Source organism: Schistocerca nitens, chromosome 6, assembly GCF_023898315.1.
Source record: "Schistocerca nitens isolate TAMUIC-IGC-003100 chromosome 6, iqSchNite1.1, whole genome shotgun sequence".
Taxonomy (NCBI): domain Eukaryota; kingdom Metazoa; phylum Arthropoda; class Insecta; order Orthoptera; family Acrididae; genus Schistocerca; species Schistocerca nitens.
In genome coordinates this window covers 581,616,930-581,642,237 of record NC_064619.1, presented here as the reverse complement: position 1 = coordinate 581,642,237, position 25,308 = coordinate 581,616,930, and the positions used below count along the sequence as shown (strand labels likewise).

At 40.3% G+C, this 25,308-nt stretch overlaps 1 protein-coding gene across 1 annotated transcript in view; it reads right to left on the bottom strand.

The window, feature by feature from the left end:
* Positions 1 to 11,950: 11,950 nt before the first annotated feature.
* LOC126263488 (neural-cadherin-like) overlaps positions 11,951 to 25,308 on the bottom strand; it is a 412,393-nt gene continuing 399,035 nt past the window's right edge. Inside the window, exons 28-29 of the mRNA XM_049960581.1 lie at positions 19,558 to 19,731; positions 11,951 to 15,519 (exon numbers count right to left, since the gene is read on the bottom strand). Coding sequence (XP_049816538.1) covers positions 15,407 to 15,519; positions 19,558 to 19,731 — 287 coding nt within the window. The 3' untranslated portion in view covers positions 11,951 to 15,406. The remainder of the gene's footprint in view (positions 15,520 to 19,557; positions 19,732 to 25,308) is intronic.

Below are 25,308 nucleotides of genomic sequence, written 5' to 3'. Positions count from 1 at the left end.
ATATTGTGTAAGGTGGTAGCTTTTCTCCATTGCCAATTACACATAGCGTCACTGTGCACCTTTGCTTCACATTGCCACCAGTTTATATCATGATGATGGATTCCCCTTTCCTGTTCACAGTGTTGTTGAGTGGCATCTCAAAACAGACTGGCATTTGATCTTCATTACCAACTTGTGAAAATATATACGGATGTTTGCTGCACAAATTTATTATGTAGCAAAGAAAATGTACTACTTTTCTCTCGTAATTGCCTGGAAGCCATTGAGTGGTGGTAGTTTTCCTCCAGAAGCCTAATACATTTCAATTGAAAAATCTCAATAGCCAGTCCCGGCTAGTTTTGAAACTGGTGACACCTAGTTTTTTGGATGAAACCAATGCTTTGAGTTGGCACATTTCACTAGCCACTGCACTATCATACTGTTGATTCTCTCATACATAAGCACAGAGCACAAAAGTCCATATACTTAGTTTCTGGGCTCCAAAATGCCCGGCAGTTACAATTTGTTTCTTGAAGCTGTGATTTGTTTTTTCGCAAACCATGAATACAACTATTCTCATATTGTACTTTCTTCAAACTGCATGATTTCCAATGCTCTCCACTTCTTCGATAATTTTAAGTTTTTATTTAGCTCTGTACAAGTGATAAAAAGAATTTGTAGTCACAATTCACAAGTTAACATATGATATAATACTTCACTTCTTGTGTGCTACTGATCTATCACATATCGAGGGCACAACAACACTATAGTACAACAGATCTATTGTTTGAGGCATAGTAGTAGCAACCTGTTGTGACAGTGCCACGAGATTTAAAAGTGCCGCTACGTCAGTACGCGAACACGGCGATAGAGGCGCTCCGCAGCTCGGCCGAGCGCGGGAGCGCCACCTGGCTATGAACGGCGCCGGCCGCATGTCACGGCACGGCAGTCGAATGACAGATACGGAGTTAATAGCATGTAACCCGCTATTGTTTCTACTTTTGTATATCCACGCAATTTATTAGTGATTAAAGGTTATAACACTTTTTGGCGACGAGGTCGGATATTTTTTTTCCTGCGTAGTGGAATTGTGTGTTCGTGTCGGGGCAGACATGGAACAGCTTATGCAAGCGCTCATTGAACAACAAACACAGCGCCGGCCAGAGTGGCCGAGCGGTTCTAGGCGCTACAGTTTGGAACCGCGCGACCGCTACGGTTGCAGGTGTGATGTCCTTAGGTTAGTTAGGTTTAAGTAATTCTAAGTTCTAGGGGACTGATGACCTCAGAAGTCCCATAGTGCTCAGAGCCATTTGAACAAACACAGCTGACGGCTGCTATTCAGGGACAACAAACACAGCTGACGGCTGCTATTCAGGCGTTGTCGACGTCGCTTACTCATCGTCTGTCTTCCTCTTCTCCGCCTCCGTTCCCTCCTTACGACGAGGCCGCTGAAGACTGGGAGGATTATGAGAAGCGTTTGCGGCAACACTTCTTGGCTTTCGGCGTTGTCGACGCTCCTATGTGTAAGTCGTTATTTCTGTTTTGGATTTCCCCACGGATCTATCAGCTGCTATCTCAGTTAGCCCCTCTGCGGGAACCTGCCTCTCTGTCCTTCCAAGAAATGTGTGAATTATTGTCTAACTATTACCGAAAAAACACCCACGTCGTTGCCGCCCTCGTGGCGTTCTACCAGTGTCGTAAACAGCTCCATCAATCTTACCGGGCTTTGGCGGCGGAACTACACGGTCTAAGTAGGAAATGTCAGTTTGTCACGGACACTCATCATGAGTCTTATGCTGATTCAATGGTTCGGGACGCTATTCTACGGCTTGCTCCTGATAAAGAAGTTCGGCAACGTGCCTTAAAACTGCCAAACCCGTTGTTGTCGGAAGTTCTCAGCATTGCTCAATCTTTTGAAGTGTCTCACGCTGGTGTGATGTAGGCGCTGTACAGACCACTTTCGACGCGGACAACTTGCCTGTTTCACAGGGGAACGACGATGTGGCGGCGGTTCACTCGCGTCAGCAACGTCGCATTGGGCCACCACGCTCGCAGCGAAAACAGCAACCACAGAAGCAGGTTCGTTCCGCACTTCCTTCTTGTCCACGTTGTTTCGTACAGCATGACAGGGCCGCGTGTCCAAAACGTTGGGCCACATGTAATTCACGTAGGAAAAAAGGCCACATTGTTTCTGTGTGTCAGTCCCCTAAAGTTCCTGTCGACGAGGACGAGGCATCGGACATGGATGTTAACTGTGTGCTTTCTCAAACAAATAAGTTGTTTGTTACTGTTCGTGTTCTGGATAAAGACATTCGCATGCAAGTGGACACTGGCTCTGCAGTAGCTCTCATTAATTCTCGCACGTAATTGGAGTTGGGCTCCCCTCCCTTGTCTTCCGTTACGCGAAATCTGCGAACTTATAATAAGCAGAAAATTCCTATCGTTAGCCAGTTTGATGCTTCCACTGCCTACAAGTCTGTTGTTAGGCCCCTCACGTTTTATGTGGTGGATCACGTGGGCACGGAAAACCTGTTCGGCTATGATGCTTTCCAGTTGTTCGGGTTCTCCATTGATGATGATGTGCACCTCATATCTGAGGATATTCCGTATCAACAGCTGGATGGATTGTGTTCTGAATTCTCGTCCGTGTTCTCTGCTGGTCTGGGTCGTGCCAAGGATTTTGAAGCCCACATTACTCTTAAACCTACAGCTCGCCCTAAGTTTTTCCGGGCACACCCTATTCCGATGGCGTTGCGTGCACCTGTCAAGGCTGAGATAGACAGGTTAACAGCTTCAGGGATTCTCCTTCCTGTTACCTCCAGCGAATGGGCATCGCCAATCGTGGTGGTTTCTAAACCAAACGGGAGTCTGCGAATGTGTGGTGATTTTAAAGCCACTGTCAACGCTCAGAGCCTCATTGACACTTATCCTCTTCCCCGTCCTGAGGAGTTATTTACCAAGCTCGCTGGTGGCCAGTTCTTTTCCAAACTTGACTTATCGGAGGCGTACCATCAGTTGCCGTTGGATGTATCTTCCAAGGAATTTCTCGTCATCAACACTCCTTGTGGGTTGTATCAGTACCAGCAGTTACCATTTGGCGTCGCTAGCGCGCCGGCCATTTTTCAGCGGTTTTTGGAACAGCTCACGGCTTCCGTTCCCGGCTGCATCAACTACCTGGATGACATTGTTGTCACGGGGGCCTCCACTGAGGAGCACCTTCGCAATTTGCGTTCACTGTTTCGGGTTCTGCATTCGGCTGGGTTGAAGTGCAATCTGGACAAGTGACAGTTCTTCCAACCCTCCATTGTTTATCTTGGTTTCCACTTGTCCCGTGAGGGTATACGTCCTCTACGACAGCACGTTGCGGCCATTACCGCTCTACCCCGGCCGTCTACGGTCAAAGAACTTCAGGCGTTTCTAGGCAAGATTGCTTATTATCACAAATTCATTCCATCCGCGGCGGCGGTGGCTCATCCTCTACATCAGCTGTTACGCAAAAACGTTCCTTTCTGTTGGTCCGACGAGTGTGAGCAGGCTTTTGTCCGCCTGAAGGCTCATTTGCAGTCGGCGCCTTGTCTTGCCACGTTCCGTCCGGGTCAGCACTTGGTTCTGGCAACTGACGCGTCACAGTATGGCCTAAGGGCTTTTCTCGCCCATCGGTATGAGGATGGGTCGGAACGACCTATCGCCTACGCTTCCAAGACCCTCAACGATGCCCAACGGCGTTACTCTCAAATCGAAAAGGAGGCGCTCGCTATCATTTATGCTCTAAAAAAGTTCAGCGTTTTTTTGTATGGTTCTAAGTTTCACCTCATCACCGACCACAAGCCGCTGGTCTCTCTGTTCAGCCCCTCGGCGTCGCTTCCAGATAAGGCAGCTCACCGCCTGCAACGTTGGGCCTTATACTTGTCTCGTTTTCACTATGACATTCACTATCGCCCCACAGCCCAGCACGCCAATGCTGACGCGTTGTCGCGTTTGCCGATGGGCCCCGACCCGGTTTTCGATCAAGATGAACTACCCTGTTTCCACATTGATGAGGAAGAACGTTGTGCGGTCGAGGGTTTTCCACTTACAGGTTCGCAGGTCGCGTCGGCTACTGCGCGGGACTCGGTCCTGAGTCAGATGATCGGTTTTGTTCAACGGAGTTGGCCGGACAGGACCAAGAGCCGGGCATCGGATCCCCTTCGCAACTACCATGCCTTGCGCCTTCGTCTGTCTGTTCGTGAGGGTGTTGTTCTTCTGGCCACGAATGGCGCATCTCCACGGGTCGTGGTGCCAGCCTCTCTTCGCAAAGATGTTCTCAAACTATTGCATGAAGGCCATTGGGGGATTTCTCGGACTAAGTCCATGGCCCGCAGGCACGTTTATTGGCCCGGTATTGATTCGGACATCGCCCACATGGTCGCTGCGTGTGGTCAGTGTGCTCAACAACTGGCTGCACCCCCTACAATGCCCTCTCCGTGGCCTGATCCGGCACAGCTGTGGGAACGGGTGCGCGCTGACTTTGCCGGCCCCTTCCTCGGCGCTTATTGGCTACTGTTGATTGACGCCTTCTCGAAGTTTCCGTTTGTTGTTCGATGTCCGTCGCCCACCACTGCGGCGACGACGCTGGCTTTGTCCAAAATCTTTGCGCTAGAAGGTCTTCCATCCACGATTGTCACGGACAATGGCCCTCAGTTCTCTTCGCAGGCCTTCCGTGATTTTTGTACTGGACAAGGGATTCATCATGTTACAGCACCGCCCTTCCATCCGCAATCGAATGGGGAGGTCAAACGCCTAGTCCACACTTTCAAAAGCCAGATGAAAAAATTCCTTAGTGATTTTTCCACAGATGACGCTCTGTTGCAATTTCTGAGTTCTTATCGCTTCACGCCTCTGGGTGATCGCAGCCCTGCTGAACTCTTGCATGGCCGCCAACCGCGCACTCTACTGCACCTGCTTCACCCTGTCAGGCCTTGTACTGTGTCCTCTAGTGCGGGAAAATACTCGGTGGGCGCCGACGTGTGGGCACGAGGGTATGGATCTCGCCCTAAATGGATTCCAGGGGTGGTCCAGGCTCTTCGCGGCCGCCGGCTTTGTGAAATACGTACGGACGACGGCACGGTTGTTCGCCATTACGACCAGATGCGCCCACGAGTGGTGGCCACGCCGGTGCCACCGCCCCTTCTTTCGCCTCCACCAGCCCGAGAAGCCAGTCCTGTCGCTACTGCCGATCTTCCGTGCGTGTTGCTGCAGCCGACGTCGCTACCGCTTCAGAGTACGCCGGAACCGGCCCCAGTCGCGACGCCGCCTTCTCCGGGACCCATCTCGCTGGAGCACACCCCCAGGTCCACGACACCTATGGATGCTGCTCCGGAGTTTTCCCCCATCATCTCGTCCAGGAGGCACGGTCCACGCGCAAGCTTCCGTCCTGGACATTTTCGACCATACTCTCGTGTTTCTCCGCGGGATCTTCTCGGGGCCTCCCAAGAGGCCATGGATGTCTCCGCACTGTCCATGTCTCCAAGGAAGTGAGGTTTGTTTTTTTTTTTTCAAGGGGGGAAAAGTGTTGTGACAGTGCCACGAGATTTAAAAGTGCCGCTACGTCAGTACGCGAACACGGCGATAGAGGCGCTCCGCAGCTCGGCCGACCGCGGGAGCACCACCTGGCTATGAACGGCGCCGGCCGCATGTCACGGCACGGCAGTCGAATGACAGATACGGAGTTAATAGCATGTAACCCACTATTGTTTCTACTTTTGTATATCCACGCAATTTATTAGTGATTAAAGGTTATAACACAACCTTATTACAATTAATCTCTGCACCCCAGTTTCTCATCCTTAAATTTGGGAAATACATGCGCTGATTATTTGTGTGTATAGGGTATTGTGTAGGGTGGCACAAGGATCAGTACTGTGCCCCCTCATGCTCTAAAACTACACAAATAATCTTCTGGTGACTTTAAAGTGCAATTCAAAAATGGTAATGATGACACAAACATGTTAACCCAGAATTCAAACTCAACCTTAGCAGATAAGCTCAGATGATAGATGAACTGACTTAACAAGTGTTTCACGGCTAATGGTCATACACTGAATGAAACACACTGTGTAAAATTCCTGGGGCTCCAGTTGGATAAAAAGTTAAAGTCGAATCAACACATACATAATCTAGAAGCTCAATTCAGGATGTTAAGCTCTTTGAAGCATCTCTCATTATTTTGATCTAAAGACAAGTCTGTCAACCTATTTTCCATATTTTCACCCCCTGTTGTCTTAAGAATTATGTTCTGTGGCAGGGTAAAAAATATTCATTCAACAAATGTAAGGAGAATATTGTGTAAAGCAGATAATCATACATCTTGCCAAATCCTTTTTAATGATCTTGAAATTCTTATATCCACTGTCCATATGGTTACTCCTTGAATATTTTCATTGCTGGGAATAAAAATCAGTATAAGCTGAACTATGATTTAAAAAGTCACAATACAATACACAAAAATAATTTACGTGTTGACTTCACCTCCTTGTCTATAATTCAGAGTTGAGTTGAATACTTTGATGGGAAATATGACCATCTAACATAAAACAAGAAACTGGGAATCCCAATTCAAAAGAAAATTAAAAACAAGATTTATTAACCATTCTTTCTACAAATTATCTGGATATCTATATGCAGAGCTTTAAGGCTTCTGTTAGCTACATGCAAGTAAGTGTTTATTGTACGGCTGTGACAAGTGGTATTCTGCTGTAAATATGACTCATTTTCCTTGAATAACACTATTGCACTCAAGTAATTCTAAGCTACCAACAGCAGATAAATAGCAGGTACATGGTATAACTAAGATGGCAGCAGCTTTTTATCATCGTAGTGGCTTGCCATCTAACTTATTAAATTAAATTTATCTGTTGGTAGTGTGAATAGCATTAAGCAGTATAGAGAGTTCTGTTGTTACCATAAACAGATAAAGATTGTATAATATTCTTGTCTTTGATTATCCTATATCTTGACTTATTCCACTCCCTGAACATTCTCAATCTTCATGGGATCTATAGAACACAGTTAATGAATGAACAGTTCTAAAATTGAGCTTTCCTAAGGTCGACTTCTTAAAGAATTTCCATCCTTCTGTTGTGGCAATATTTTTTCAAAGGTTTGTCAATTTTTGAAAATATAATGGAATTGGATAGATAAAAAACTTGTCTGTTCACCAAGGAGTAGCATGAGAAAACACATAAAAAGGTTAAAGAAATGTGAAGCACCGGCTTCTGGCAAAAAAGTTGAAGGAGAAGGAAGTATGATGAAGGAAAACATCTGGCAAGGTTTAGGAAATGGGGAGAGTTTTGAAAAGTCACCCAGAAACCAGGGACAGGGGAGACTTACTGCACAGCATGAGAAAGAAAGGCTGATTGTTGGGGGCCTCAAATATCTTCCAGTGCAGTCTCCAACAGCCTGTCTTTTTTTTCCTCATTGTGTCCAGTAAACTTCTCTTAATCTGATGTTCTAGGCAACTGTTCCGAACTCTCATTTCCTAAACCTCACCAGTCCTTTTGCTTTATGTCCTTTCTTTCCCTTCAGTTCTTCTGCCAAAAGCAGGAGCCACTGGCTCTGAAAGCTTATCCATTCCTTTAACCTTCATGTGTGTTTTCTTGTGTCATTTCCTGAGTAGATTTTTTTTTATCGGTCCAATTATATAGTAAATCATTAGTTTGATAATATTCACACCTGTCAGCACCTGCTTTCTTTGGAAATGGAATTATTATGTTCTTCTTTCAAGTCAAATGGTATTCCACCTGTCTTGCACATCTTGCATACCATGTGGAATAGTTCTGTCATGGTTGGTTCACCCAAGGATCTCAATAATTTTGAAGGAATGGCAACTACTCCAGGGGCATTGTTTAACCTTAGGTATCTCAATGCTCCATCAAATTCTTCTCACAGAATCACATCTGCCATCTCATGTTCATTTACTTCCTCTTTCCTATCCATAATACTGTCATCATCATCATCATCAATCACCACCTTCCTTTCAAGGATTAGGCTGTTGCATGTTCTGAGCTCACAAATAGTCATCTTCAAGTTAGTTACTAAATTGGCAGGTTCATCTAGAATTCTTATCATTAATAATCTATTATAGGGTGAATCAGAAAGTCTTTCTGTCTACTTTTTGATGAGCCAAAATAAGGAACACACAGATAATTACAATATTATGAAAAGGAAAATTGCCATTCACCATATAGCGGAAATGCTGGGTCGTAGATAGGCACAACAAAAAGACTATCACAAATTATACGTATAATTACACATATACATTTTATTCTTTCTACATACCTTATACTACTTTTCCACATAGTCCTCACACAGGTGCAGACATATGTTCCACCACTGTACTAAAGTTGAGATGCCCCTGTGGTGGAATTTGTCTGGCTGACTGTGAAACAACAATCAGACTGCTGTGTTAGCTTCATCTTTGCATGTGAATCACTGTTCTGCCAGGAACATCTTGAGAAGACCAAAATGTGGAAATGACTAGGGGCAAGGTTCAAACATATCGTAAGAGGTCCAGTCTCTCCCAGTGAAATGACCGGAGCTTGTTGGTAGCTCTGATTGCCATATGTGGACTTTGCATTGTCATGGAGGGTAACCATGTTATCCACACCGAGAATTCCTTGATGCTTCTTACAGACATGACAGTGAGTAACAATAATGTCAGCATTGGTGGTTGCACCTAGTGGCCTGAAATACAGCAGGGAAAGTCCATGGCAATCCCAGAAGACCACTATTATCCATCTTCCAACTAATTGCACAGAAGGAAGTGTCTGGTCAGCAGAACAAGAGCGACAATGTAAAGTCAGTTCGTAGTGAAAAAATTTCTGTTACTGATAAATCAGATATGTGTACAGTATTTAACAATCATTTTCTGAGCATTGCTGGTGAATTGAATAAAAATTTAGTTTCTACAGGGAACCATATAACTCTCTTTTTAAATCCCTTTCCGAGTCTGTGATACAGACAAGGGGGAGATTGAGTCAATAATTAAATCACTGAAGACTAAGGACTCTCATGGATATGATGGAGTGCCTAGCGGAATATTAAAGTACTGTGCTGCACATGTCAGCCCTGTATTTAGCTGTATTTTTAAGTTCTCCTTTAGGAATGGTCAGTTTCCTGAACAATGAAAGTACTCAGTAGTAATGCCACTTTATAAAAAGGGAGAAATGTATAATGTAGACAATTTTGGACCTGTTTCTATGCCATCAGTGTTTTGCTAAAGTTATTGAAAAGGCTGTGTATGTAAGAATAATTGATCATTTTATACCCCACAATTTGCTATCAAATGTGCAGTTCAGCTTTAGAAGTCGTTTAACAACTGAAAATGCTATATTCTCCTTTCTTCTTTGTGAGGTACTGGATGGGTTAAGCAAAAGGTTTCAAATGCTAGGCATATTTTTTGATTTGACTAAGGCGTTTGATTGTGTTGATCACAAAATATTGCGCTAGAAGTTGGACCATTACGGAATACGGGGAGTAGCTCACAATTGGGTCACCTCTTACTTTAGCAACAGACAGCAAAAGATCATTATTCAGTGTTGAGAATGGCTGTGATGTGGGGTCTGGGTGGGTCATTGTCAAGTGGGGGGTACCCCAGGGATCAGTGTTGGGGTCACTCATGTTCCTTATTTATATAAATGATATGCCCTCTAGTACGATAGGTAACTCTTTATTTCTCTTTGCTGAAGACACTAGCTTGGTAGTAAAGGATGTTGTGTGCAACATTGGCTCGGTTTCAAATAGCACAGTTCATGACTTAAGTTCATCGGTTGTAGAAAATAAACTAATGCTAAATCAAAGTAAGACTCAGTTTTTACAGTTTCTAACACACAATTAAACAAAACCTGACATTTTAATTCACAGAATGGGCATATGTTAAGAGAAACTGAACAGTTCAGATTTTTAGCTGTTCAGATAGATAGTAAACTGTCATGGAAAGCCCACATTCAGGATCTTGTTGAAAGACTTAATGCTGCCATTTTTACTATTCGAATGGTATCTGAAGTGGGTGATCATTCGACACGAAAATTAGTCTACTTTGCTTATTTTCATTCACTTATGTCATACAGTTCTATATTTTGGGGTAACTCTTTTCATTCTAAAAGGATATTTTTGATTCAGGAATGGGTGGTTCGGGCAATAAGTGGTGTAAGTCCATGAACCTCTTGTCGACCCCTGTTCACGAGTCTGGGTATTTTGACATTGGCCTCACAATATATATATTCATTACTGTCATTTCTTGTTAACAATATTAGCTCATTCCCAAGAATAAATAGCTTTCACTCAGTTAATACTTGGCAGAAATCAAACCTGCATTTGGATTGGACTTACTTAACTCTTGTGCAAAAAGATGTGCATTATAGTGCTGCAACTATTTTCAATAAGCTACCACTAAAATTCATAAATCTTAGCAATAATTCACGCACTTTCAAATCAAAACTGAAGCGTTTTCTCATGGGTCACTCCTTCTATTCTGCTGAGGAGTTCCTTGAAAAATTAAGCTGTTTCTTGTCATATTGTTGATTGCGTTTACTTAAACTTATGGCTTGACTTTTTTCAGATTCATAAAGTAATTTCTTGTACTGACATGTTCCATGACCTTGAAGATTTGCTCCTCAATTTGGTCCTATGGAACTTGACATTTAAAAAAATAAAAAATAAAATTAAAAAAAAAAAAACAGAATTTTTTGCCACATGCAAACCTGGGTATTTCCACATCATGCTTTGCTGCTTCAATTCCGGCATGAAATGCAGTATCCACATTTCATTGCCAGTCACGATACGGTTCAGAAAACTATTGCTCTCCTCAATACACCACTGTGAAGGAATCATTTGCTTGCTTTTCATCATGTCATCCAACTGCTTAGGCACCCACCAACAGACATGAAACCTTCTAGTATCTTAAGGATGCGTGAATGACAATGTTAACACTCCCATATGCAATCCACTTTCACCATAGCATGCAGGTGGGGAATGTCGTCAGTCAGCGACAAACGCAGCCTTCCTAAACATTCAACATCTTGTAAGCCTTCATGGCTTTTTGCAGACTCACAGCACAACCACCTCACACTTCTCAATGCAACACATTACCCCCCCCCCCCCCATGTTGGCTGCATTTCCCTGTGGATTTTTATGGATGCTTGTCCTTTACTCTGCAGAAAATTCATCACACTTTGTTGCTCGTACACCATGGAAGTGTGAAGCACAACCACCATCTTCAACAGCTGACAGCAACTCCATGTAGTGGACCTCCCAGGTTAGACTAGCCCAGTCTAAGAAAGGTCTGCCGGTGGGAATGAATATGTTTAGTTCGCATTAGAAAACCAGGAGGGGGCAAATACTTTCTGATTCATTTTATTGCCCTTACAATTAGATTTCTTAAAGTCATTTTGTCATTATTGCTGATAATAATTTTCTTCATAATGAGAGGCTTTTCCCAGGTATCAACCTGGGGCACCTCACTCATACACCTGACGAATCTCACGGTTTGAGTCCCATTATTCTCTGTATTCTCCACGTTGTAATACTTCGAAAGTAATGTGGTGTCATCCTGTTGCCTTCCACATCATACTTTTACTGTGATTCAAGTTGTACTGACCGAGTCTACCAATAATCAGATAAAAACCAGATTTACTAATCGTTTCTCTGCACTGAATTGACACTGATGGTACTGCTTGTACCATCAAACTATACAGAAAACTTAAAAACAAGGGAGCATGGATTAAGTTACTTAACATCAAATTTCCACATCAGTTGAATAAAAGCTATGTGAGGAAATGAATACAAATAGGACTACTAACTTAAATGGATGAAAAAGACATCAAAGGAGATGCTGATAATTACTCACTCATGAACACAAATAACTCTGTTATAATATGAAGTACTGCACTCTCAAAAATCGAGAGAAATCTAAGGTTAAATGAAACAATCAAAATTATAAATTACACTTTATTATTCCAAGATTTCAGTTGGCAATGAAAAATTACACAATTAACATAGCAAGCTCAGGGATTAAGGTTCTGTCATGTTGGCTTGCACCTTGCTCACATAATGAAATTACAGCATACAGTTCTAGAAATGAAATTCAAAAAATATCATGCACATCCAATACATAACAATGTAGATGAAGGTACAAATACTGTAACCGCACACTGAACCACTTCTCTGGGTTAATTTTCAGTTTCACACATTGCAATTTATGCTTTGGAATACAATTAAAGTTTCAATGACTTCAGATACAAAAAAACTTTTTCCATCTCTCCGGTGCTAGTTTTAGAGGATGAGTGTCATTTTTGGTCCAACTGCTGATTTTAAATATTAATATTTAAACAATATGCAAAAATGTATGTCCATAAATAAAATATTTTCAGAAAACTATCAGCAAGCTACCACAACCTCTGAGTTCACATTAGTCACAAATCTATCATTTTTTCAATATGCACTACTGAAACACATTTTACAGTTATATAAATATAATAAAAATAAAACAACAAATATGTCTCAAAAGTCATTAAAGACAGAATTTAGTGGTTTTTAATTAACCCACAGTCAGTGTATCATGGTTCATGTAAGAAACAATCATAATGTCTGATGTGATAATGGTGATAATGAGGAGTGTAATGTGGCTTCCCTATTAGTTCAAAATTGTACAAAATCTCCTTTTCTTCTCACTATGTAGGCAGAGTACTGCCTCCTTACTTCTCTCAGTGATTAAAAAATATCTGAATATCTCATGCTGAACTATGCCCAAAAATTTACATAGATGTACTTCTTTTTCATTTTGATCTTTACACTGTGTTTTGAATCAAAGTGGTAGAAACGTTCATTAAATTCTGTAATGGCAGTGACAATTTGAGCTTTTAGATTACATGCCTTTAACTGCAGTTTTACATTATATCATCATGAAAATGAACCACAGTTACTTGCTTTCTCACACATTATTTTACACACCATGCCATGCAGAAGGCTTTCATGAGCACTAATACTGATGTAACTTCTCTAGAAATTTGAGCCAATTGTCACAGCCTGACACAATATCTAGATATCAGGGTTTTCAGTTATGTATTCTCTTATTACTAATTGCCTCAGACAACTGATTGCCTATTTCAGTTACTGGATTTTTATTTATTATGTGAAATTATATTTAATTAACATATGGTCAATAATCCCAAATGCTTTTTTAATATAATTTTCCCAATTTTGTGCTTACTGAAGCTGTATATGTTAATTTCTTGCAATCTTATAAACTAAAGCGATATCAGGAAAAGTTAACAAAATAAAAAAAAATAAAAAATGATTGTAGAAGCAACAATGCAAGACCATAGAAATATTCAGATACTACATGAACAAATTATTATTACACCACTATTCTGAACAAAAAAAGTTTACCCCATTAGAGTTTGCAACATAAGTTACAGAGTACTGGAGAGCTTTTGTTTTTGAGCATTATCTTTAACACGTACAAAGTATCCCATTCATCACCATAAAGATAGAAAAATTAATTCTTAAAAAACTGTCAGTCCTGTTTAGTATAAGAAATTGAAAACATGTACCAGATCTCCAACAGGAGAACTGTCCTGTGGCCACTTTCTGTTGATGAACTCATCAACAGCACAGTCACAATATTTATCACATACAGATTTTACCATTCATTTTGTTCAGCTGCTACACTGAATGTATGAGGCAGTTTACTGCTTGCAGTTACATAAGAGTACTACTTCAATAGCAGAAATGAAAAAAGAAAAAAAATTACCATTTTATGAACTGGTGCAATTAATTATTCAATATGACAAAATCTGATACAGTAGTAAAAAAAAAAAACACGCAAACAATTATCAGGATGGCATGACTCACAAAAAGAAATACAAAACTGAAATGATTACTTTGGCTACAGAGCTTAAAATATACTAGAACAATTAATTAACTAAAGTACAAATAAATCTCCTTACTAAGGTCTTGAACACACAAATAAGTTACACACTTTACTCAAACAATCACACCTTCACAACGTAAGTATGATGATACACAGAATTATACATTTTGAATGAAGACCAAAGTATTTTACATTATACATGTATTAAAATATGACTAACACTACAAATTGATACACAAGTGCAAAACATTAATGTGATTTTTCTGTGAGTTTACACTACACATTCTCATAATTGACATAATTTCATGCCAAAAGAAGAAGGGTAAAAGAATAATAAATACATTCTCCAAGCTACCTTTTTGATTTATTTCCAGCTAGTATGCTGACAATCAAACTATATATATATCTTTCATACTACACTCAATTATCCAGTCCTTTCTTACTTGAGGAATGGCACAATGCTCAACAGCCACTTGCGACTTTTTTTAACTGACACACACTCTCATACATCCACGCTCATATGAACAGGAACAAATACAAATCATATACATACAGAAATGTCACAGAAACTGTGGCCTTGGAGGAAAGATGAGCACAGTAGCCTTCTTTCAAGTTGAGCCCATAATATTACAATGTAAACATGAAATAAATTACTAATCCTTGGCTTGGTATACTGTACTTTAAACATTACAACACAATGACAACCTATTTACAGTTCATAATCTACAGTACAGGACAAACTTTTTCACAGTTACATAACTCATCTCTACTCTATGACAACTATGTACAAAACATTCACAGTTACAATTGATTCACATTAAGAGAACAATACATGTACACTTGTTTATAAATACTGGCATCGTGCTCATCCTATACTCAAGAACACAGCATAGTGAGACTCACGTTGATTGTGGGCCTTTACAGTCTTATTTGTCTTAAAATTACTTTCACATAATCTCACTTAAAAAGGCCTAGGAGCATCATAGGTATACTACCAAGAAAAAGGCCTGTGGCCTGCATCACGAACTTTGAGACTGAAACTTTATCCCCCTGAAATCAGTTCTTCTATATGCCCGAAGTAATTGACTTCATCTTTTTCTTCTTCTTATATCAAAAGTATGAATTTTTAGGCCAGTTTCTGGGATAGTGACCTATGAGGAACAGGAATTAGACAGTCCATGTTGTTCAGTAAGAGGAAGCTTACCTCTACATGAACAAATTCTTTGCTTCATATAAGATACTATAACAGTGTGAGTTAATCTGCAAATCCTGAGTTGAGGTAAATATCTGGCACAGGGCAGGTCCATGTAAAAGGAATAGAGTGCCAGGGATAGACTAGGGCTTCAGATTCTCCCTACCAACGAGATCAGATTAGTGCCAACACAGTTCTTGTCTACAGCACATGATAAATGCTTCTGTTTCGACTCACCTCAAAATGAGGTGTTCAAACCACCTGCACTGCAGTAAATATCTAACAGACTCTGCTAAAAATGACTGGTGGAGGACTGTAGCTTCCCTTTACTGTTCTTCTTCACTTTCTTCACCTTCTTGTCCATACATATCAGCCAGTTTGTCAAACCGTGGACCCCATGCACCCAAATAATCAAAGTCCTGCTCATTGTCATCAGTGCCTGAAACAAATAATTTACAAGTCTGCTTCAGATGCTTAATGGAAGTAAGTATATATAACATTATAAAATATCTTAATATTTTTGTCTCTTGCTCATTTATCTGGAGACCATAACTGATGACATTACATAAGCTTGGTCCTATGATTCAGCCTATTTGCTAAAGTTTTAATACTCCTTCCACTTACAAATATATGGATCCAAATTTACAAAACTTAACCAATTCCTATAAGAATTACATGAGGAATGAGGCCTTCTTAAACTTATTTATAATGGCAAGTTTTTAATTACTAAGGTACTTAATCAAATGAATTAATACAGGGACAATTCAGCAAGTCACTTAAAAACTACCTATATCCATGCAGTTTGTTTTGTGCTAATGCTTACTTAAAGTTTCAATGTTAACCATAATAGCAGGTACTCAGGTACACATGAATAGTGGGCATCTCCAAGGCAGACAGTTCTTCTACACCCTTATATGCACACAGACAATTTAGTGGTGATCGTTAATAAGGCTGAACCTTTGAATGTAGTATCCCAAAACTAGGTGAAACTGCCCACTTAGAACCAAGATGCAGACCCATACATATTATAAACATGTATGTATGTATGTATATATGTTTCACATCTCCTCCTATATTGAGAGTGGATTTCAAAGGAAGAAAAAGACAGTCGCCGTGTTCATAGATCTATCGTCAGCATATGACACAGTGTGGAGGGAGGCAATGATTCTTAAACTCCAACGCATTATTCCTAACGGCTACCCTAATCAACAATATGCTTTCAAATAGATTTTTTGAAGTACACCTAGATGGAGAGATAAGCAAGAAATATAGGTTAAATGATGGCCTTCCCCAAGGATCCGTGCTAGCCCCATTACTTTTAATATATATACATCAGACCTACCAGAGACATCTTCTAAGAAGTTTATCTATGAAGACGATATTGCTCTCACATATCAACATCAAGACTTCCACAATTCCGAAAGAATCATTGAGGAAGACCTTATCAAAATGGATGAATATTTCGAAACATGGAGGCTCAGACCTAATACTTTTAAAACCCAAGTCTCCTGTTTCCACCTCAACAACAGACAGGCAAACTATGCACCCCACGTAGAGTCCAGAGGCCAGCTGCTTAACTACAATCCCCTCCCAAAGTATCTGGGAATTACATTGGATCGATCTCTGACGTACAAGGAGCACTTATACAAATGCGCAGCAAAAATCAAAACCAGAAATAATGTCCTACACAAACTCACTGGAAGTAGCTGGAGAGCAAGTGCCACAGTTCTCAGAACATCTGCTCTTGCACTAGTATATTCGGTGGCTGAATACTGCGCTCCGGTCTGGCTAAACAGCATTCACACAGCAACGGTGGACACCCAGCTAAACGACACCATGAGGCTCATCTCAGGCACTATTAAACTGACGCCCCACCAATGGCTCCTGGTACTGGCTAACATAGCCCCACCTCATCTAAGGCGAAGATCTGCACCGAAAAGGGAATGGCAAAAGTGCGCTAACAACCGTGACCTACCCTTACACGAAGACTGCAAGAATCCCAGCCACAGGCTCAAGTCCCATAAGCCATCATGGAGATTAGGGCAACAGCTGATCAAGGACAATTATGATATCGATGAAGCCTGGCGTCGGGAATGGGATATGTCTAACCCTGATCACCTTAACTTAGTCTCGGACCCAACTGTACAGCCCGAGGGCTTCGGTCTTCCCAGAAAATCTTGGACAACTTTAAATCGTATCCGAACAGGCTATGGTAGATGTAATTACTGGAAGCACAAATGGGGACAGACTGACTCACCCAACTGCGACTGTGGGAATCCACAAACTCTACATCATATCGCAATGGACTGCCCTACGAGGAGATTCCCTGGCACAATGCAGGAGCTGCATCTCCTGGAGGGAGATCCTTCTGGCTGGCTGAGGGACTTGGACATACAACCATGAGTCTGGTCTACTCTTCTCCTTCTGAAAAACCTATTACTAGATACTATTACTATAATTTCTATGTATTTTTGTGTATTTTGTGTTTTACTTCCTTTTTAGATCTAATAATTGTTTGTTGCCTGTAACATTGACCACTCATTGTTTTTATACGTTGTTTGTGTTACTACTTACTTACTGCTGTATTCTATTAGCCATACGAAATATATATCTCCTCCTAAACCACTGGACTGATTCCAACCAAATTTTGTGTACAAATCCCTTACTATTAGGCAACAATTGCTGTTGGGGTAAGAACCTCCTACTTATTACAGTTTGGGAGATAAGACATCATAAACATTGTGATCGTGAAAACTGCTGCCTTGTGTATGAAGTTTTAATACATCTATTCTTTACCACTAAGACTATCCTACAGTTGAGTTCACTTAAGGAAATCCCTTAAGGAAATTCCTGACACCTGGCAGAACTTCTGACAGCTTTCAGCTGTGAAGCACAAACAACTGTAGGCAAAAACAGCAACCATGTATAGAGCTACAGAAAGGCGTTTCCATAGAGACGTTTACAAAAATCACATTATAGACACACAAAGCAGCTGTGCCCAGCATACAGAAACTACCTGGTATTGTCTCACGTCATGTCTACTGCATGATCTCAAAGGTGTTTTCATGAATACATACCAATGATTTTTTTATATTACAGTACAAACACGGTTCAGTTTTCATTGCTAATAACAAATCGGCAAAATGAATACCCAAGCAATGCCAGGTTTGTCAGCTAGTAAGATGATGAAGCTGCCCTCAATCCAAATGTACATTTGAATATGACAGTGTTTTACTAGGTGTGGCTCAATAGGAGGTGGAAAGTCCTTGCCTTCCTCTCACCTCTGAATTCTGGACTGACTTGCCCAGCCCGTTATAGGAGGTCTAAGTTTGATACAGACTTCAAACGATGATGCAAATGGGACTATACACAAATACCATTACTGCTAGTTGTGAAAGCAGTGATAGGTGTCAGAAAATATCCTAGGATTAACTGAGAATTTGTAGTCCAACAGTAATCCACCAAGCCACACACAATACAGATGTCAAACATAAATCGTAACGTGTTTTCAGACAAAGGACATCCTACCAAGCTACTGCAAAAAAACACAGCAAATGTGGAATGTGTAGTAGGTAATTTCTTAGAATAACTTCATTGTTGACTGCTCTCTCTGTGAACTCAAACACCATTTGTTCTCATATAAATGGACTACAAATTCACGTACTAACTACATAATCAATTTTGAGTAACTTCAACTGATCCACTGAGTGTGGAAATTGTTGTTTATTTTGTGTTATAAACTCATGGTGTCTACTTTATTGTCTTGCTCCTCTACAAGAGCTGGTTTACATCTAAAAATAATCACATAATCTGGTGATCCGAGAAATGTAGTAGTAAACTTACTGAATTACCAAGAGTCATAACTGCATTTGATGGGTTCAAAATGGCTCCTTTCATGATATCATAAGTGTGAATGAAATGAAGATTTATGTATTTGGAACAATCAACACATTTGTCACCATCTGGTCGTTTCCTATTAGATATTAATGTGTCCCACATAAAATTGTTTCTCTAAACCTGCTTCCATTTCCACAATTGAAATAACAGTCCTTCGGTACTGTTGGTGCCTGTCCATTGCCCACAACAACAAAAAGTTCTTAACTGCATATTGTCCCACCGCCCCCTCTTTCCAGTTTCTCATAGGAAACTTGTAACAAGAGTTTCAGTGTTTCAGTTTGTAGCTACACATCTAGTAGTCAAAGGGACAAGCTGCCTTGTTAACACTTCATATACACTACACGGAAGATGCATGAAGATCTGAACTCATACAGAATTAAAAGGTTACAGATGCTGTCAGCAAGGGAAACTGTGTGACAGTAAAAAATTGTGAATGTAATCTTGCAGCTGTAACTAAAAGTAAATTGTTGGTTTCTTCATTCAAAACAATTGCTCAGTATTCACATTAACTAGTATACGCCAAGATATACATCATTTAGCAGAATATTGAATAATAACAACTGGATAAATTGATACAAACCAGATGCTAAAGATGATAAAGAGCCTGCTGTACTACCGCCTCCCTCATATGCATAATTCCTCAAGTCATCAAATGGAGGAGCATTAGGATCTGCATCAGCACGTTTCTTGTGTTCTTCAATAAAGACACCAACATTTGGCTCAGACCCCAAAGGAGGCACTGGAAAATGTGAATCTGCAAGGAACATTTAATAAAATGCTCATGAACTGGTTTGAGATACCATTAATAAAAGAAAAACATTTTAACTGAATAACTTGTAAGTAATTGACTAAAAATCTATTATATAAGCAGTCATAGAAAATCTGCAATGTATCTCTGCATATAACATTTGAATAATGAGTTGTTATCATTGTTTAATAACAATTTCTCTTTAAATGTCTTCCGCTTGCCAAGAATAGACCTTCCTCAAAACCCAAACAAATTCTGGTCATATGTAATCGCTGTTACTGACATCAGCATTAGTGCCCCGACACTCAGTAATGACACATGAACTGAAATTGAGAGTAAAAATGCAATAGCAGATATACAGAACTCTGCATTCAAGTAGTCCTACACAAAGCAGGATTCACGAGAACTGCCCCAGCATACTCTCACACTACTGCAAAGATGAGGATATTGAATATTAGGGTCAGTGGCATTGAGTGCTGAAATTGATTAAACTGGACATGGCACCACGATCATGAATATCTGACTCATTTATTAGCTCCCCTTCTAATGATAGTATACTGCAAATTCCAAGAGGGAGGGGGTGGGGGGGTGGGGGTGGAAGATACGCAGAAGCCACCCCCATGAGAAGGGCTACAGAAGTGATTCACAAAACTATTTGCAGATTTCATTAACATCTATCTGTTGTAAAATCTTAGAGTATATTCTGAGCTTAAACTAACAATATATCTCAAACAGAATGAACAAATCCATGCCACCCAGCAAGGATCCCAAAAACTCGTGCTCTTTCCATGACATCCTGAAAGTTATGGATCAAGGTAGATGCAGTATTTCTTGACCTTCAAGAAGCATTTGTCTCAGTACCACACCAAAGCTTATTTATGAATGTGTGATCCTATAGGTATCGAACAAAAGTTGTGGCAGGCTTGAGGATTTTTTTGTGGGGACAAACGGGCATGTAATCTTGATTGGAGAGTCATCAACAGATGTAGAAGTAACTTCAGGGGTGTCCCATGAAAATAAATGGGACCCTGGTTGTTCATGATGTATATTGATGACCTGACAGATAATGTTAACATTAACTTCAGAAATTCTGTAAATGTTGTAGCTATCTATAATGACATACTATTTGAAAAAAGTACACAAATATTCAGCCATTTCGAAAAGGTTTCGTGGTGGTGCAAAGATTGGCAACTAGTTTTAAATGTTCAGAAATGTAAAATTATACACTTAACAAAAAGCAAATATGTCATACTTCATGACTACAATATCGGCGAGTTATAGCACGAATCAGTCATCTGATACAAACAAACTCCTTTGTGCAGCATTCTGTGTAGATATGAAGAGGTATGATCACACCAGCTCTGTTATAGGTAAAGCAGGTGGCAGACTTCGGTTCATTGGTGTGATGCTAAGAAAATTCAGTATGTAAGCAAAGAAACAGCTTCTACAGAATGATAAATGATCACTGTAGGTGTACACTACAGGGTCTGCTTTTGTTCTCATTCTTGTTATAGGTAAATGATCTGCCACTGTGTATCAAAGAAGCGGTAATCGATCTCTTTGGTGATCATGCAAGTATTATAATCAAGCCTAACTAAGATACTTCATTACTTTAAAATGTCTTGAAAATTAGTAACTGTTTCTCTGCAAATGACCTATTACGGAACTTAGATTAAGGACATTCATGAAGTCTTGTAATATACTAGAACTGACCACATTGTTAGAATAATGTAGATGAAATAGAACAATGGTTCATCCAGGATGGAATAATGACAGTATTATGAAAAGGATAGACTGCCACTCACTACGTAGTGGAGATGCTGTGTCGCACATAGGCACAATAAAAAAGACTGCTAAGCAAATAAGATTTCAGCCAAAAGGCCTTCATTAGAATCAGACAACATAAACACATACATTCATGCAAACGCTACTCACACACACACATGATCACTGCCTCTGGCTCACTGAGTATGCCACAGCAGCCAGAGACAATGGCCACGTGTCAGCCAAAAGTGTACTCCAGAATGAGATTTTCACTCTGCAGTGGAGTGTGCGCTGACATGAAACTTCCTGGCAGATTAAAACTGTGTGCCGGACTGAGACTCGAACTCGGGACCTTTGCCTTTCACGGGCAAGTGCTCTACCAACTGAGCTACCGAAGCACGACTCACGCCCTGTCCTCCAGCTTTACTTCTGCCAGCACCTGGTCTCCTACCTTCCAGACTTTACAGAAGCTCTCCTGCGAACCCTGGAGAACTAGCACTCCTGAAAGAAAGGATATTGCGGAGACATGGCTTAGCCACAGCCTGGTGGATGTTTCCAGAATGAGATTTTCACTCTGCACACTCCGCTGCAGAGTGAAAATCTCATTCTGGAAACATCCCCCAGGCTGTGGCTAAGCCATGTCTCCGCAGTATCCTTTCTTTCAGGAGTGCTAGTTCTGCAGGGTTCGCAGGAGAGCTTCTGTAAAGTTTGGAAGGTAGGAGACGAGGTACTGGCAGAAGTAAAGCTGTGAGGACGGGGAGTGAGTCGTGCTCGGGTAGCTCAGTTGGTAGAGCACTTGCCCGTGAAAAGCAAAGGTCCCGAGTTCGAGTCTCGGTCCGGCACACAGTTTTAATCTGCCAGGAAGTTTCAAAAGTGTACTTTTTCTGCAGTCTTTTTGTTGTGCCTATCTGCAACGCAACATCTTCATCATTTGGTGAGTAGCACTCTATCCTTTTCATAATGTTGTAGATGAAATAGAATGTTCTAAAATCCTGGTCATTGGTCACTGGTGAGGTGCATGGCAGAGGGTACATCCTGTAGTACCAGTTATTAGGTTTCTTCCCATTCCATTTATGTACGGAGGCCCACAGAAAGTATGATTATCTGAATGCCCCTGTGTCTGCTAGTAATTAATCTTATCTTATCCTCGCAATTCCTATGTGACCAATAAGTAGGCGATTGTAGTATATTCCTAGAGTCATCATTTAAAGATGGCTCTTGAAATTTTGTTAATAGACTTTCTTGGGATAATTTATGTCTGTCTTCAAGAGTGTGCCAGTTCAGTTCCTTCAGTGTCTCTGTTGACACTCTACCTCGGATTAAACAAATCTGTGACCATTTTGGCTGCCCTTCTCTGTATATGTACAATATCCCTGTAGTCCCATTTGGTACAGATCCCACACACTAGAGCAATATTATAGGTTGAGTCGCATGAGTGGTCTGTAAGCAATCTCCTTTGGAGACTGATTGCACTTCCCCAGTATTCTACCAATTAATCAAAGTCTACCACCTGCTTTATCCACGACTGAGCCTATGTGATCATTCCATTTCATATCGCTACAGACTGTTACATCCAGGTATTTGTATGAGTTGGCTGATTCCAACAGTGACGCATTGATATTATAGTCACAGGCTACTATGCTTTTCATTTTGTGAAGTGCACAATTTTACATATCTGAACATTTAAAGCAAGTGTCACAATCTTTGCACCACTTGGAACCTTAGCAAATTCTGACTGAATATTTATGCAGCTTTTTTAAGGTAGTACTTCATTATAGATAACTGCATCATCTGCAAAAAGCCTCATGTTACAATTAAAAAGGTCAGTAACTTACAGCATGAACAGAAAGGGTCCCAACACTCTGGGGTACATCCGAAGTTACTTCTACATCTGATGATAACTCTCCATCCAAGATAACATGCTGTGTTCTCCCTACCAAAAAGTCCTCAATCCAGTCACAAATTTCATTTGAGACCCCATATGATCAAACTTTTGACAGTAAGAATAGATGTGGTACCGAGTCAAATGCTTTTCAGAAATCAAGAAATACTGCACCTACCTGAGCGCTTTGATCCAAAGCTTTCAGTATGTCATGTGAGAAAATTACAAGTTGGATTTCACATGACGGATGTTTTCACAATCCATTCTGGCTGGCACTGAGGAGATCACTCAGTTCTAGGTATCTCATTATGTTTGAGATCACAATATGTTCTAAGATTCTATAACAAATCGATGTCAAGGATATTGGATAGTAATTTTGTGGATCAGTTCTATTACACTTCTTGTAGACAGGTGTGACCTGAGCTTTTTTCCAAGGACAGAGCATAGTTTTTTGTTCAAAGGATCTATGATAGGTTATAGTTTGAAGATTGGCTAACTAAGCCACAAATTCAGTATAGAATCAAACAGGGATTCCATCAGGTCCTGGAGCTTTGTTCAGTTTTAACAATTTAACCTGTTTCTCAATACTGCTGACATTTACACTTATTTCATTCATCTTTTCAGTGGTACATGGATTAAACTGGGGCAATTCTCCTGGGTTGTCCTAAGTTGATTATCACATGTTACAGCTTTTCTTAAATGTCTAGGCTCTGCAGCTTTTGTGTTACAGGTAACAGCAGACTTTGGAGTTGAAAATGACAAAAAATTGTCTTACTTTTACTATTTCCATTTTACTAATGTCTTATGGTGTCACATTCTCAGAAAATTCTGGATTGAGGAGTAATAATTTTTCATGAAATGAGACCTTCTGTACCTTCTGCGAAGATTTGTGACCCTATAAAAGTCAATGTCTTGGTCATATTATATTCTGTTAAAACTGATTAACAGTTTTGATCTTGCACCTATCATCGGGTCTAAAAAATTAGCAGCAACACACAGGTGAGTAGCAAGTATGACTACATTCCAATATGTCGCTGCTAAATTTTTATATCTGATGATGGCTACAAAGCAGTAACTGGTAATAAATTTTAATAAAATGTTTCATGACCAAAATGCTGTGATTCATAATATTATAATTTTAATATACCCATTTTAACTTTACAGTCTTGGTCATAATCATTTTTGTACATTTATAACAATAATATCATTCCCTAAATACAATAAATATACAAAAATAGCAGGACAGTAGGTACTATTAAATAAATATTACCCACCTCTGGTATAGGGTCGCTGCAACTGAAAATACACAAAATAGCACTACAGATAATGGAGCTCAGAAATATTTAAGAGAGTATAAATCTCTTCAAATTAACAACTGTTTCACCCTACCCTTAAAAAGATTCCCGCAGAGTTGCTTTTGACCATTTTGCAACCTGTTACAGAATTATCTTCTAGCAGCAAGTGGGCTGTTATCTGTTGCTATTTTATTCATCACTATCCTATGAAGGTGATCTCTGGTTCACATTCAGTATGCCCTTTTCTACAGTCTCTTGTACTAACATAATTGTCTTATGAACATACAAAGAGTACCAGTCAGTAAATTATGCTTCATAAAATAGTTAATATAGGATGGATGTTTACTTATAATAGCAGTTTTTCTAGCTGTTTTCTTCTAAAGCCTGAACACCCTGTGCATGTAAACTGTAGGTTCCTCATGATACATTTCATCCTATATTGCAAATGTGAGTGGATTAATCTGTAGGTGATTTGTTCTAGGACCAGAGGACTTATATGTGAGGTATTTTAATATGTAAACATAGCAGTTAATGTTTTCACAGTTATAGCTAATGTGCTCTGTTTGTGTAAGACGTTCATCCTTGACAATACTTAAAAATTTATGGTTATCAGATGTTTCAACTTTAGACAGTAATTTAATA